General features: G+C 38.9%; 2 protein-coding genes and 1 pseudogene across 2 annotated transcripts in view; 1 reads left to right on the forward strand and 2 right to left on the reverse strand.

Moving 5' to 3' along the window:
* Positions 1–1172: 1172 nt before the first annotated feature.
* LOC123869643 (protein SCO1 homolog, mitochondrial) lies at positions 1173–3798 on the reverse strand. The gene is made up of 5 exons (XM_045912626.1): positions 3353–3798; positions 3115–3238; positions 2505–2586; positions 2111–2237; positions 1173–1404 (listed from the first exon to the last, which is right to left on the reverse strand). Exons 1-5 carry the CDS (start codon positions 3626–3628, stop codon positions 1255–1257), a joined length of 759 nt encoding a protein of 252 aa, XP_045768582.1. The 5' UTR covers positions 3629–3798; the 3' UTR covers positions 1173–1254.
* A 1703-nt stretch (positions 3799–5501) lies between these two features.
* Positions 5502–8262, forward strand: LOC123869645 (annotated as a pseudogene).
* A 489-nt stretch (positions 8263–8751) lies between these two features.
* The window catches only part of LOC123869632, a 16518-nt gene continuing 10573 nt past the window's right edge, over positions 8752–14696 (reverse strand). Inside the window, exons 8-15 of the mRNA XM_045912613.1 lie at positions 14251–14397; positions 13551–13726; positions 12953–13050; positions 12513–12653; positions 12147–12245; positions 11511–11664; positions 10804–10936; positions 8752–9400 (exon numbers count right to left, since the gene is read on the reverse strand). Of these exons, the coding sequence (XP_045768569.1) occupies positions 9268–9400; positions 10804–10936; positions 11511–11664; positions 12147–12245; positions 12513–12653; positions 12953–13050; positions 13551–13726; positions 14251–14397 (1081 nt within the window). The 3' untranslated portion in view covers positions 8752–9267. The remainder of the gene's footprint in view (positions 9401–10803; positions 10937–11510; positions 11665–12146; positions 12246–12512; positions 12654–12952; positions 13051–13550; positions 13727–14250; positions 14398–14696) is intronic.

Here is a 14696-nt window from a genome sequence, read left to right on the forward strand (position 1 = left end):
CCATCGTAGTGCCTTAACTACTGGGCCGATTTTGATGAATGAGGTGTCAATTGATTCTTTGTAAAGGTCAGGGTGACATAGGCTATATTTTATAGAAAAAATTGACTTATCGGATGTTACATCAAAAAAAGTGGAAGTCTCCAAAAAATTTTTTGCTATTGTATCGAGTGGGATGTCAAAGGAAGTAGAAAATTTTGAGCTCATCAATATAAATGTACAACATTAAAATATACCAAGCGACAGAAAAACAATTTAAGCCTCAATAGCTCAACGGTTATAAGAGTGGACTGAATTCCGAAAGGTCGGCGGTTCAAACCCCACCCGTTGTACTATTGTCGTACCCACTCCTAGCACAAGCTTTACACTTAGTTGGAGGGGAAAGGGGAATGTTAGTTATGATTAAAATAGCTAATATTCTTTTTAAAAAAAATTACTCTAATATTTCAGCGTTTATTAAAACGATCGCAGTCGGGTTTTAGTTAGTCGGGTCGGGGGTTAGTTTACTTTGCCTGAGATACAAAACGTGTGGGATAGAGAAGTGCTAGTGTACTTCGTAATTATTTGCTAGCCTTTGCCGACGACCAATTTAAAGCTATTAGCTGCTAAAGGTAACTATAACACGGTCGAATTAACTGTGAAATATGATCCGTTCCTCCCGCTCTTTTCTTACGTCTCATTATACATTTCTCGCGCACATTGTGACGTCATCGACATCCCACACATTTTTTTCAGATAAAAAAAAGATTCCGACGAATTGAGAACCTCCTCTTTTTTTCGAAGTCGGTTAAAAATAAGAAGATCTGGCAGTTCTGGGATCCTTGCTCTTTAAATATCAATTTCCACTGGAGCAAAGTTAGGAAGGAAGAAGGCGGATCAGCTAGTTAGGAATGTTTCTGTTATTTTATTTAAAACTAGCCGATGCCCGCGGCTTCGCCCGCGTGGATTTAGGTTTTTCGAAATCCCGTGGAAACTCTTTGATTTTCCGGGATAAAAAGTAGCCTATGTGCTAATCCAGGATATTATCTATCTCCATTCCAAATTTCAGCCAAATCCGTCTGGTAGTTTTTGCGTGAGGCGTAACAAACATACACACACACACACACATACAAACTTTCGGCTTTATAATATTAGTGTGATAGTGTTATAAGTATTGTCAACAAATAAGATATTATTAAAATAAGCAGATTTATTTAATAAACTTATTTGTACATTTCTAGAACACTAATCAATAAATAAAAATAAATGCTTTATTTCTTAAAACCAAGATGGCTTCTTTCCAGCCTCATACTTCATGATGTTCACAAGTATTGAATCATGGATCTCCTTTGCATTTCTGTTTTGGCCATAATAGTCTACAAATTCACCTTCAGGATTGACCAGATATATTATAATCGTATGATCTACCTGTAAAGAAAACAAAAAATATTATGTGAAATGGACTAATATTATGTAAGAGATATATATAGAAAACAAAATTTTATAAAAGTTATTAACACATACACATACGCAAATACAGTGCTATTTTTATGTTAACGCATTTTCTGAAAGTCCGATAGGATCTCTGATTTTCCAGGATAAAAAGTACCATCTATCTCCAGGATACAAGCTATCTCTTCAAGTATGATGACCTTATCCACATGGATTTGAGTTAAGTAAACTCAATCCATCCAATTAATTGAATAATCCCAATCCCATTTACTGGGCCAAAAGTAGCCCATGTCAGTGCCCAGAATGCAAGCTATCTCTATGCCATGTTTCGTCCAACATTCGCATTCCTATAGCTGTCAAGGAGCCGACTGAATTCCAAAAGGTCGGCGGTTCAAATCTCACCTGTTGTGCTATTGTAACCACTATTAGCACACTTTTAGCTTATTTGGAGGAGAAAAGGGAATATTATTCGTGATTAACATGGCAAATATATTCTTTCTAAAAAAGATTAAACCATATATTATGTAGTCAAAACTGTTTATGACAATATTGTTTACAACCCAAAGTCCCACCTATTTGTAGTATGAAGAGTTAACACAGGTTATTACAACTATTGGTTTTTGCTATCTAATTTAATGTGTTTCTAAAGTTGAAATACTCTTCTACTAAGTTGTATACTTACAATATAATCTTCATCAACATCTTGCGGCCCTGCACTAAAGTATACTCTGTAGGATTTGCAAGCCTGCTGCACTTGCTCTTTTGTTCCGGTGAGGCCTAACAATCTTGGAGTAAATTCTTTACAGTACCTGAAAAGTATGTATATGTATTATAATCTTAGAAAGATTATTTAATAATATTGTATTTTTAACTTTTTTTTTAATAAAAATAGTGAGCAAAGGAGCAGGTGGGGTCATGGACATTTGCAGAACCAGACAAACCACAATGCATTTAATAATATTGTATTGATTTAGAAGCTGGGACTATATTATTGTATTAGTTGACTGGTAGCATAGTAAATGACCAAATTTAGATCTTCTATACCCATCCAGTTACTTTGGTATTCTTTTACTTACTTTCCAACGATTTCGGGGGTATCTCTCAGTGGATCCACTGATATAAATAGAGGCTGCAATGGTGGTGCTGAAGGTGTTTTGTCTACAAAGAAAATATGTATTGTAAGTTTGTCAAAGATTTATTGTAACAGGTAATTGCCTACTAGACTTTGGTCTCCTATTCAAGACATCCAGATTTCAATCCCAGGCAACCTCTAAATTTTCTGGGTTGTCTGTTTTAAGCAAATAAATCAACAACTCCTGTAATACTACCATAAGATGTGACATTCCCAACTAATTATGACAGCTTTAAAACAGACAATTTTGTTTGAAATAGCCCTTCTATAGGCTCTTATTTACTTCAATGAATTAAATATACCATGCTTCTACATTGAAGGAAAATATAATGAGGAAACCTGCAAGCATGAGAGTTCTCCATAATGTTCTCAAAGGTGTGTAAATCCTGGCAATTAACACTTGGCCAGCATAGTGGACTATGGCCTAAGCCTTTTGTCGTTTTGAGGAGACTTATCCTCAGTAGTTGGCTAGTGATACGTTGAGATGATGAAAGTTATCAATCAATAAAGACAAAACTAGGAATTCTTTAAAATTTGCTCATGATAAAGCTTACCATGTTTATCTACAACTTCTGCTAACTTTTCCAGCTCATCTGGACAAATGTCAGGGCAGTGTGTAAATCCAAAATATATTAATAACCATTTTCCCAGAAAATCTGTGTTCTTCACTGTTTTACCCTATGGAAAAAGTAATAGTAAAAATTGAAACTTTCATGAATAAACCTATTTGAGCAATCAAGCAGAACATCAATTAAAGCTTAGCCCCATATGCTGCAACAAATCTCTTGTTACCTCAGAATCTACGAGTTCAAATGAGCCTCCTATTTTCGCTTTACCAAGTTGCTTCTTCCTTTCACGATCCATCGCTTCTTGCTTCTCTTTTCTTACGTATAAAATGCCCGCTGTTAGTCCGCCGCCAACCACCGCAGTTATAGCCACCGACTTCCATGTTATAGGACCTACAAATTTTTTGGGCTTCAGCTTGGGAGGCTGGGCGCACTGGTTCACTGGAGTAGTCGATAAAAATCGGCACAAAGGCCTTGCTGTTCTTCTTAATACTGAGTTCATTTTTGTTGAGGACCACTAATTGTTCTAGTTTTAACTTATCAGAATGTGTTCCTATCACACTAGGTATCACTATTCGTGACTGATATATTTAGAAAATAATAATTAATGTTGATAACAATTTCATCACAATTTCGGCGCCCAGCTTTTGATGGCTTTTGAGTTTTGAGAAATGACATTGACTTTGACACTTAACAATCATAATGACAATTGACAGTAACGCAGACTAAAATGATCTAGAATATTTTGATCAATGGTTGAATTCAATAACCTCCTCTCTTCTTCTACTATTCCCCTCTCCCCGCTCACAACGTAAAGCTTGTGCCAGAAGTAGGGGTTTAATTTTGAACCTACGATCTTGAGATTTGAATCCACTTTCTGACCGTTCAGCTATTGAGGTTAATCTCTGCTATACTTCGCAACTCGTTTTCTCTCCCATTTGAGCCAAGCCGCTAAGATCGGCAAGTCCATCAATCATGCGTTCGTTCGCAGGGATCCAGACTTCAAAATAACTTCATCATCATCAACAACCCATAGCTGGCTCACGTCTACTGAGCACCCCTTTCAGAATAAAAAGGTTTTGGTCTTTACGATTTTTCACCGATAAAGCAAGTGATACATATTTTAATTGCTTTTAAAGTTCACAAGTCTGAGAAGTTAAAAATGCGTGCCTGGGATAAAAGGAACTTCATAATATAAACAATTTAACAACTTAAACAATAATTATGTTAAGGGGCATGAGACGGGTCCGCCCGCGAAATTAAAATTTAACTTGGTTTTTCGCAATTTGTAAACTAATACGACAACGTAGGCTTATGGTATTTTAATTGCGACAATGGCAGTACCATCCTCACAGGTTTATATAAAACTCTTTACTTGAAAGGGCCCAGTTTAAGAAATTAATTCTAGTATCGACTAATTTGTGAGAATAGTCGATACTAGAGCTAATTTCTATACCTACCTACACCTACAGCGATAGTCAGATAGATAGATAGCTAGTGGCTAAGTGCTAATACTCCGGACTCCACGGAAACTCGCATAGCCGACAGTTCTAATTAGTGTTCTCAATGATGTGCGAAATCTGCCAATCCATTGCAATTAGTGGATTATGGCCTAAACCCTTTTCATTCGGAGGGGAGATCAGTAGGTCGATTCCGTAAAACCTGCATTAATCATTATTACAATCGCAATTGCTGTGATTGGCTGAATTTATGCTATTCTTGTTTCAACAATGCATAATTAGCCAATAGTGAGTGACCGTCAACCAATCAGAGGCGATTGCGATCGTGACATTGTAGCTGTCATTCTACCGAAATCGCGTCGCTGCGCTGCCTGTGTCGGTTAAGGGTTGAGGTGATGATGATGCTGACGCCTACAGTCCAACAAGTAATTTAAGAAATTTAAAAACCCCAACTGCGGTTTGCACTGCATCTTTTTAGCCTGTACATTAAAGTGCATAAAATTCGCCATTTTGATTGTTTAAAAATTTTAGGTAGGCAGTTAGGTTACCCAGTGACTCTCGCGCCATCAAGATGAATCTAAAGATCATTTATCAAAATCGGCTGATCCGTTGAGTAAGTAGTTACGACTTACGAGCCGACATATCTACGTCAGATCAAAAACGTAACCCTCCTATTGGGCTTCGCTGCAGTTGGATAAAAAATATGTATATAGGTATATACTGTATGTAATCAAGTGGTTTTTTTGCTTACAATGCAGCAGTCTTGAGAAGTAGGTATTGTTTCCAGTCGGTAGGTATAAATTGCACCCTTCGTGCCTCGGTTTTTCATTAAAACCAACCTTGCACTGAGCCTTGCAATTAGGTAGGACCTAGGTATTTTTATTTCGAAATTTTCGTGGATCGTGCGGCATTGTAATGAAGATGGCAGGGGCGGAGCGGCCACAACCGCAACTCGGCTGCTTATATACGACGAGATTTGGTGTTTTGTTCCATATAGCTCGTTGCACTCTTCAGCGGACGGATATCTTCAGAAATGTGGAAGATTGTTTTTGTAAGCACTTTTTTAAACAAAATTTTTAATTGAAGCGCGGTTGCGGAGTTGTGAAGGCGAAGACACTGCATGGTAGAATCATCGACCAGGGCATGATATAGTCAACACCTTGGAGAAATAAGTCGCGCTTTTAACTAATGGCATAGGTACTTGGTCTATGGAAGAGGCATCTGCCACATCTCTTCCCTTAATCGATAAAAGATTTCTATAATATTATTTTGATCGCTATCTTGTTAGAAAAGGTACCTTTTGTAACTATTATTTGCGAGGTAATACCTACCTAATTGAGTAAGATCCCTTGCGTTGACAATGATCGTTTCGCAATGTCATCGTCATCATCAACCAATTTAGACGTCCACTGCTGAATATAGATCTCTTGTAGGCCTTACGCTACCATTCGAAAAAAGATAGATGTTGAAGTCACAAGGTGCTAGAATGGCGAGCCCGCATCAGAAAGCGCAGCGTTGGAAGACTCCCCACCACTAAGTGGACGGATGACATAAAATGAGGCAGCCACTGGTCCAAGCTGTGCAAGGCTATGGCGTGTGGAAGAAGTCGCTACAAGAGACCTATGTCCAGCTCGCAACGGTCAAAGCAAATTAAGGACTTCGTTGTTTATTTTTTTTTTTTCGTTTCAGGTGACGTTAGTGGCCTGGGTGTCATTAAAATCTTTCAGTTCAGCGCAAGAATATCTTCCACCAAAGCCCACGGGAGGCGGCGGCGGCGGTATTAAGAAGCCGGTTATAGAGCCCACTGTAAGTGCGAGAATTTTAAACAGCATTTATGCCCTTTGTGAAAAATCACATGTAGTTTGAGCAGGAGAGTAAAAGCCGACTGCAGACTCACGTCGAGAACATCCGAGAAGTTTCGGCGAGATTGATTGTCGCCTGGACCATAACCGTTCTAGAGCATGAAGCGTTTTTCTCCGAACATAGGTATAATATCTGCTTTGCAATCGAGTATAGGCGAGAGTAAGCATCATCCACGTAACGTGTTATCGACTCTTTTCGGATGTTCCCTGGTGAAAGTTTGCAGTCGACTTAATATTCCGAGGATTTATCACAAATTAAATAAACAACACCTTTGCCGAATCTTTTCGGTAGGAATTAGGAATGGCATAAGCATAGGAAGTAGGAGCCAGGTGGTCAAAAACGATTCAAAGTGGATGTAAAAATTTATAAAAAATCTTGCTTTTTCTATTTTGAACAAAACCATCGCAATTTCACAGTTACCCGCGAATTATGAGTTCACGTACGACGTGCAAGACAACGGCGTCTCATTGGATTTTGGACATAACGAGAAACGGAAGGACGACCGCGCGCAGGGCTCCTACCACGTGCTCCTGCCCGACGGTCGGACGCAACTTGTTGAGTACGAGGCGGGCCCGGATGGTTACAGACCACAGGTAAATTGTTACATAGATGTATCATAAAATGACGGAGAACAAAAAGAAAAAACGGAAACGCAACACCTATGAGGTGCAAGCATACATACATGCTCATACCTGCGATGTATTTCGATCGTCTTCTGAGTCAAGATATTATGATACCGTAGTTTATTTACAGTGCAAATAAACTATAGAATCACTTTGTACCTTAACTTTTTGTTCAGTAACCAAAAATAAAATTAATAATTGTTGTTACAGGTAATGTACATGGGCACGGCAACGTACCCGACGCAGACGGGCGGCGGCGGCGGCGGCGGCGACAAGTTCGACGGCTACCACTACAACGCCGCGTCCAACCGCCAGAGCGTGCGGCAAGCGGCGCCGCGCGGCCGCCAGGCGGCCACGGCGCCGCCGCCCGCGCCCGCGCCGCCGCTGCTGTACGCGCCCGGCAACGCCACGCAGTGATTCGATCCCACTAACGCTAAATTAATCACACATTTGACCCGAAATTTGAAATCACGACGCGACGTTACAACCAGTGAGCTTGACGTTTCGCATAAACTATTGATGTGGATCTTGAATTTTTCTGTAGTCTTTCCCTACCTTCAACCCATTACTGAGCACGGATCTCCTCTCAGTATGAGAAAGATTTGATTATATAAAACGTTAAAACGTGCTATTAAAGGGTTCAAAGCAGTTAAATATCAATTGCTTTAATGGTGAAGAAAACATGAGGAAACGTTCATAAACCTAAACCTCTCATTCTGAGAGGTGACCCGTCCTCAGAAGTGCTTTTGAATCGTGAAATAGATGGGCAGTGAGGCATATATGCATAGACCCTTGAATGTACAGTACAGTAGAATGCAACCTCGCATTGCGGTTTTGAGTTTGAGCTATTTGTGCCGAGTCGAGTCACAAGCGACCAATTTTTCGCACTGATTCGATACCAAGGAAATGAGTAGGCACGCATTTTCAGGACCTATCTATCAAAAATACTTTACTTTTGGCTCGTCTCATTACATGCGACCAGCATAAGAGCCTCCGCAGTTCAATTGCAACTTTTGATCGGCCCTTAGTTTCTTAGACCCCTTGTAGATAATATCAGTAATGTCTACGGCTCTGGCCTACACTGAAAGTAACCGCAGTATTATTTTACTTTTGCGGCAGGTATTCTATTTCAGAAAACTTAGGTACTTATTGTGATTTTTTGATGTGTAACTAGAAACAAAAAAAAAATTTTGAATAAGTATGTAATTTAATTTTTACGTTTTACTGAACTACATACATATTTTAAGAGACTAAGCAAAAGCCCAAAGGAATTCTGAGACCTCTTAAGTTATATCTAATTAATTAACTATTCTTAAAAAATATTTTGTACAAAATTTTCTTGCTAAGTTCTATTTAAGTATTATTCATAATAATTTTATTTCTTCTGTCAGACGTTTTAATAACGACGTAGTAGTGTACCTGTACTACAAGCAGATAAAATAGATCTCAAATAATATTAGGTTTCAAATCAAGCTGTGGTGGTGGGTTTCTTCTTGAAATTGGCGATAAAAATTGCTAGGGGCAAAAAGTTCCTTTTTTTTAAATCAAAACAGTCTTTTGTTTTTTTCATAAATTACTTTAGCACGTTTATATTATACAACTCGAGTTGTAAAATTATTATTTTTTTGTTTCCATAAAATATTGGTTTGAACAGTTTTTTATGCAATAAATGAATTGAGTTGTCAACATTTTTGTAAGTATATTTTTTGTAGATATATTTAAATTGTACAAAGGTTGTGTCAGTATATTAATTTTATTTTTGCATTCAGTATTACCTAACGGTATCGGACATCATAAAAAAATTTATGCTTGCTCCGCTTCTGCAATTTTTTACTACTCATCTGAATGGAGCTTTAAAGTGAACCAGCAAAGTAATAAAGAAAAGTACCTATAATTCTATGTTTATATTTAAAGAGAAATTAATAAATTATGAACATTTCTTTAGTGGTTAAAAAATTAAAAAATATATTTGAAAGCTCACATACACGTTGACCCAATGCATTCGCCAAGTGCTGGTCAATGTATAAACGCTATTTCCGACATCCTTTGATGTTTGTATGAAAACCCACAAGAGACGTCAAGCGTCAGCGTGCTGGCCACACGCACGAAAAGTATGCCAAGTGGCCGTGCACATGTTTGCCGAGTATATTGGGCCAATGTGTACATGCTAGGCTCTTTAAAAGTTAAAATAATTGTTACGAGGCGTGTATAATGTCAATGTTTTGGTCCGGCCAGTGAACACGTCGGTGAGTGGAGATGGTGTCGAAGCCAACGTTGTCGAACGACTGGTAGTCTTTCTGCATGTTCATCTCAGCTAGATTTCTGTACCTGTAATGATATGACACTCTTTGTACGACTATCAATTCGAGCTGTATACATGACATCAACGTACGGATTAGTATAAACAGGTGCACATATTTACTGCGGGGTATAATTTTGAGACAGGAAAGGCGAAAATTTCAACTATTAGAGATACAGGAATTTGGTTTTAGTAACGACTAGGACGATTATAGTTTATTCGGAACGGACTATTAACAATTCGACCAATAGCTAAGTAATTGGATAAAAATTTGACGGTCATTTTTTTTAACAGACCCTGAGTTGTAACCTGAGTTTTCATGAATAAAGATCAAGAATAAAGATAACAGAGCTGTAGCGAACCGTATGTATTCGTTACTGAGTAACGGGTGCGCCATCTAGTACCGAGTACCGAAACGTTACTCACAAATGCATCTCGTTACTCGCACTTTTCGTCGTATGGCCGTTCCTACACTGTTTCGGTTCACGCAAGTCCCGTAAATACGTGTATTGAAATGTTTGCTAACCGTATGTTTTACGCGCAGGCGCGCTCATTCGGTGAATTTAAAAACGTACGTTACAAAAACCGATGTTTTTTTAGTTTATTGTTAAAATTTTAAAAACGTACGATTCTGTTATGGTATCGTTCAAATAACCATATGAGCTTAATAATGAGACAGTTATTTCGAAATTGTAGACAGACACTCTAATTTTATTTATTAGTATAGATATTTAACATAAGCTCAAGCTCAAGGTAATTTTTTTAAATATTTTAGTAGATTCCGTCAACAGTTCACTTGTAGTTCTACACTTATTAAATCAAACTAAATTAAGAATAACTTAAACACACGTCTGGTTCAAAATACGGAAAAGTGAGAAAATGCACCTTACGCAGCTTTGTATGTAATGTAGACCTAAGTATGTTTTCTACAAATTACGAATGTTGCGATGCGGACGCCGCGACATCATACTGTCGTACGCAATACGACTCGATTCGTTCATCTTACGTGGTATCAAAAGTAACGAGTAACGATACGAAAGTAACGAGTACTAATTGTTATAGTAACGAATGCATACGGGTACGCTCGTTTTCGTTACTTTTACACCTCTAAAAGATAAAGATCAGAAGCAAGATCGAACTTTAGAAAGAAATTTCGGCTACGTATTATCTTCCTCTCTGTCACTCGTATAACGTTTTGTCGATCTCAACGCCAGTGACGGCACCTCTTTCTTAAGTTCAATATGTTAGTACCTGGCAGGAAAAATTATAAGTCAAACTTCAGAAAGAGATACCCGACAGCTTGTGCTTCGTACAGTATTGTGTCTATTACTCATACCTCTTATGATATTTTGCCGCTGACTTCTCATTCCCAACGACAGAGACAACTGTATAACAGGTGTGTATTACTTAAACAGTATAAAATCCAGCTTACCTCTTCACGAGAACGCAACAACCAATGAGGAGCAGTACTTGTACAGCCAGCCAAAGGAGCACAAGCGCTACCAGCAGCAGTTCGTGGATGCACACCATTGCGCTCTCGCTCATTTGCGTAGCCGCTTCCTCTGCTATAGAGCGAGAGAAAAAATAGCTCATGCTGGCTGACCTGTCCCAGATTTACTCAGGGTCCAGAAAATTCTTTTTTAGTAAACCTTACAGGCAAAATTTCAAGTTTCTGGATCCAGCTGTTTTAACTAGTTAAGTTGATTGATATATCAGTCAGTCAGTTTTGTTCTTTATATCCCGTATAACATACGGAGGTTGCGTAAAACAGACACTTCAGTGGTGATTTTTTCATAAACGATGATTGTTTTGGGAAAATTTTCAGAGAAACCTCATAATGATTTTTCAATACGTAAGTATTCAACAAAGGCCTTACTCAAGAGAAGTGAACGATAAATTTTTGTTTCGTCTTTTACTTTTTATATTTGGAAGGTATCCTGAAATATTTTTGATGACGTTGATAACGTTTTTGTAAGGTCCCAGAAGACATTGGATATTATAATTGTCAACAAGTTCAATTTTTTAATAAAACGTAAAATGTTGACTTATTTAAAAATCCTATTCTATCCTATGTTATACAAAAAGACGTGCACTAAAAGGCTGTTAATGACAGCTTAATTAAAGTATTGAATAGCTTACGCAGTGCAGAGCGGTGGTCAGCTCGAACAAGTGTGTCTGCAGAGAGGATGTCGCGCGATCCCACCACCATTTCCAGCTCAAGGGGCACTCTGCCCGCGCCTCCCGCACACTCCGCCCTGCCTCCCTGCGCTACCACTTGAGGAGCCCACGCCACCTAGTCAGGAACATTGACAATAAACAATCATCCATCCGTGTGGCAGTTGCCATTACAAAACCTTGAGATTCCAACGTTTATCGCTCCTTTGAGCTCTGAAGCTTTATGCAAGGAAATTTTTTTCAAACAAAATATATCTATGTACTCCGTTGAAAAACAAAACTCCATGGAAATTGGCATACATATCGATGTCTTTCATAATGATCTGTATAAAGGAACTTCACTTCTCATATTATAAATGTTTGCTTATAGGTTTATTCTTCAATCAACCGAGCAACGGATTGTCGTGCCTTTTTGTATTCTAGCTACCTATAATATCTTTTCTTTTTGATAAAGTCAGTAGCACGTCATATAAAATATGTTTGAAGAGCAAATAGACATATTCAATAGGTACCTGAAGGATCAGTTGCCTAATTGTTATTCGCAAGTAACCTCAACAGAATTTACCTAGAAAGTTGGTATAGGTAGATCGTAATACTTACATCGTAATTGAAAGTCTCTGCAATTCTGGCGTTTGGTATGTCGTAAGTGTCGTTTGTATTTCTAGCATTCCTTAATTGTTCCATACTTCCGCAAATTATCTACAAAATATGTGCACATGATTAAAGAAACAGCTCACGACAGTTATGCAGCATGGAGCACAGTTTTCAAAAAGCACGCACACAAGCAAGGCTTCACCTACACAGGCAAATGTCAAACGTAGGTTAGGAAACGGCATGCAGACGTGGACAGTCTAACGCAGCGTCACAAAGAATTTCAATTTTCCGATTTGATTAATCAAAAAATTATCGCCATGGCTCAGCTTTAGTTTTACATACTTATGTAGCTTCAACACTTGTTATATTTACCGGTAGACATTTCTCCTCGCAGAAGCGCACCATTATAGCGAATCGTATCACATGGGAAGTAGGGAAACGGAAGGCTTTGAACCTTGCTGATAGACGTTGCGTACCTCCTAGGCGAGATCTTGTGAAGGACGGAAAATCTACCTGTGAACAGTTGATTAGAATTGTAGATCAGGCTCTTTACTAAAATCGAGACCACGTATAAGTACCTACTTTTCTCCCATTTGCGACGAAACAATAAACAAATGAATTCAAGAAAAAAGTTGTAAGTAAGATATTAATAACTAAACATTTTTGATACTAAACTTATGAAATTAACGTCCACACTAATTTTCGTTCGTACCAATTCGACTACGCACGGTCTTGTGATAAGATTTTTTTTTAATAACAAACCAATTTCCAAGATAGTGGGAAAAAATCTTTTATATTTCTTAATCAATTACCTGGCCAGTAGGGCAGCCTCTGCTGTCCAACAGCAAAACAGAACTGTCGCCCAATCTCGACGACGCCACCAAGTGGTACGCTTCTATTTCAGATTCCTCTGCAATGTAATTATTATAAAAGCTTTAGAACAATTGCAGTCTGCAGTATTGTAAAGGTCTATCTACTTATTGATTATTATTGGGGATCGGAAGCCAAATCCGGAACTTTTCAGCCAAGACCACGTATGAGGCTTCAGAGAGGCACAAATTTTCAAATGGCTGCGATTTCGGGCACGCACTTCTAACTTTTCGGAGTTATGTGCAGTTATAAAAATGAAATATCACTTGTTTCTTCTTCTTATTTTGTTTAAAAGCTTTTAGTAATCGCTTGCTTTAACGGTGAAGGAAAACTCACTAGGAAATTTGTAGGTATGCCTAAAGGTGTGAACATGAAAAACATTCTGAGAGGAAATCCATGCTCAGTAGTGGGCCGCAGATTGGTTGAAGATGATGATTGAAAAATCAAGATTTTGGATAGAGTTAGTCCTGTTTTCAAACTTTGGCACGATATTTGTCACATAATGGCGCGTGAGAACTCATTTTTACGCATTATATGTACCTGTCGTTTCAATTCTAAGTTCGAGCAGTTCGCCGAGTGACACGGCGGTGGCGCCGGCGTCGCCGTGCGCGCGAACCACGTACATGGAGAGCGGCGCCGTGTTGCTGTCGAACACCGCGCTGGCGCCTTGGTTAGCGCCTTGCGCGGTAGACGCCTCGCTCGCTAGTGATGGACGCCTGAAATACAATTTTTTCCTCAGTTCATTGACAAGTTAGTTTGCAACTCAACTGTAATTTTAACCGGAAGTAGTTAAATGGCGCTGAAGTCTAAAATAGAAGCGGGCTATGTCTGAAAATATCCCTGAGTACTGCGGAAGTCACGTCGTCTTTGGTTTATCCTTTGACAGCGACGCCCGGCGAGTAGTCCACCATTCAGCGGAATAATCAGCTTTAAGTTTCAAAAAAGCTAAAGTCTGACAAACACCGTGTTCTGCACTGTGACAGTCTCATTGACTCCGGTGTATTCGTGGGGCTGACACTAGGCGAGCAGCACATTCGCACCCAACGAAGTAAAATTAGTTTAATATTTCAAAGAGACTGATAGGTAAGCCCTGAGTTCTGCAATGCGACATTCGCATCATCCTACTCACTCTTTAGTGCACCTATCCTCTGGCACCAGCACCCGGCGAGTAGTCCATTTGCACCCAGCAGAGTAATTATTTATTAGCTTAATGTTTCAAAAAGGCTGAAGTCTGACAAACCCTGAGTCTTGCACTGCGACAGTCGCGTCGACTTTGGTGTAGCCCCTGGCGCCGGCGCCCGGCGAGCAGCCCACTCGCACCCAGCGGTCTCCAGCAGTCTGTATGATTGGGTTGTTCTGGATCATCAGCATTACGTACGCCATCGTTCTGTGGGTACAAAACTTTTTTACACAATCACTCTTCATACGTCTGACATGATTTTTTAATATGACACACAAGTAGAGCAAACTGGATAGTAGAGGAACTGGAACCCTGGATTAGAAAAAAATATTGGAGTCTCTAAATCTTTGGACTTTTATTCGAAAAATAGGTAGGTACATACTTTCATTTGCGCGATTGTAGAAAAAAGTCAAAAGAGGGTCTCGAATTCAACGCAACATAGCAGAGCAAAGGTTTCATATATTTAGTATGGTAAGAGAAAGACAACTCCATTATAATAATATTGT

Source organism: Maniola jurtina, chromosome 11, assembly GCF_905333055.1.
Source record: "Maniola jurtina chromosome 11, ilManJurt1.1, whole genome shotgun sequence".
NCBI lineage: Eukaryota > Metazoa > Arthropoda > Insecta > Lepidoptera > Nymphalidae > Maniola > Maniola jurtina.

Coding starts and splice junctions, on each gene's coding strand:
- LOC123869643 (XM_045912626.1), bottom strand. CDS start 3,628: ATGAACTCAGTATTAAGAAGAACAGCAAGGCCTTTGTGCCGATTTTTA. Junction 2,587..3,114: donor AGAAGTTGTAGATAAACATG/GTAAGCTTTATC, acceptor TTTTCTTTGTAG/ACAAAACACCTTCAGCACCA. Junction 2,238..2,504: donor ACCCCCGAAATCGTTGGAAA/GTAAGTAAAAGA, acceptor CATACTTTTCAG/GTACTGTAAAGAATTTACTC.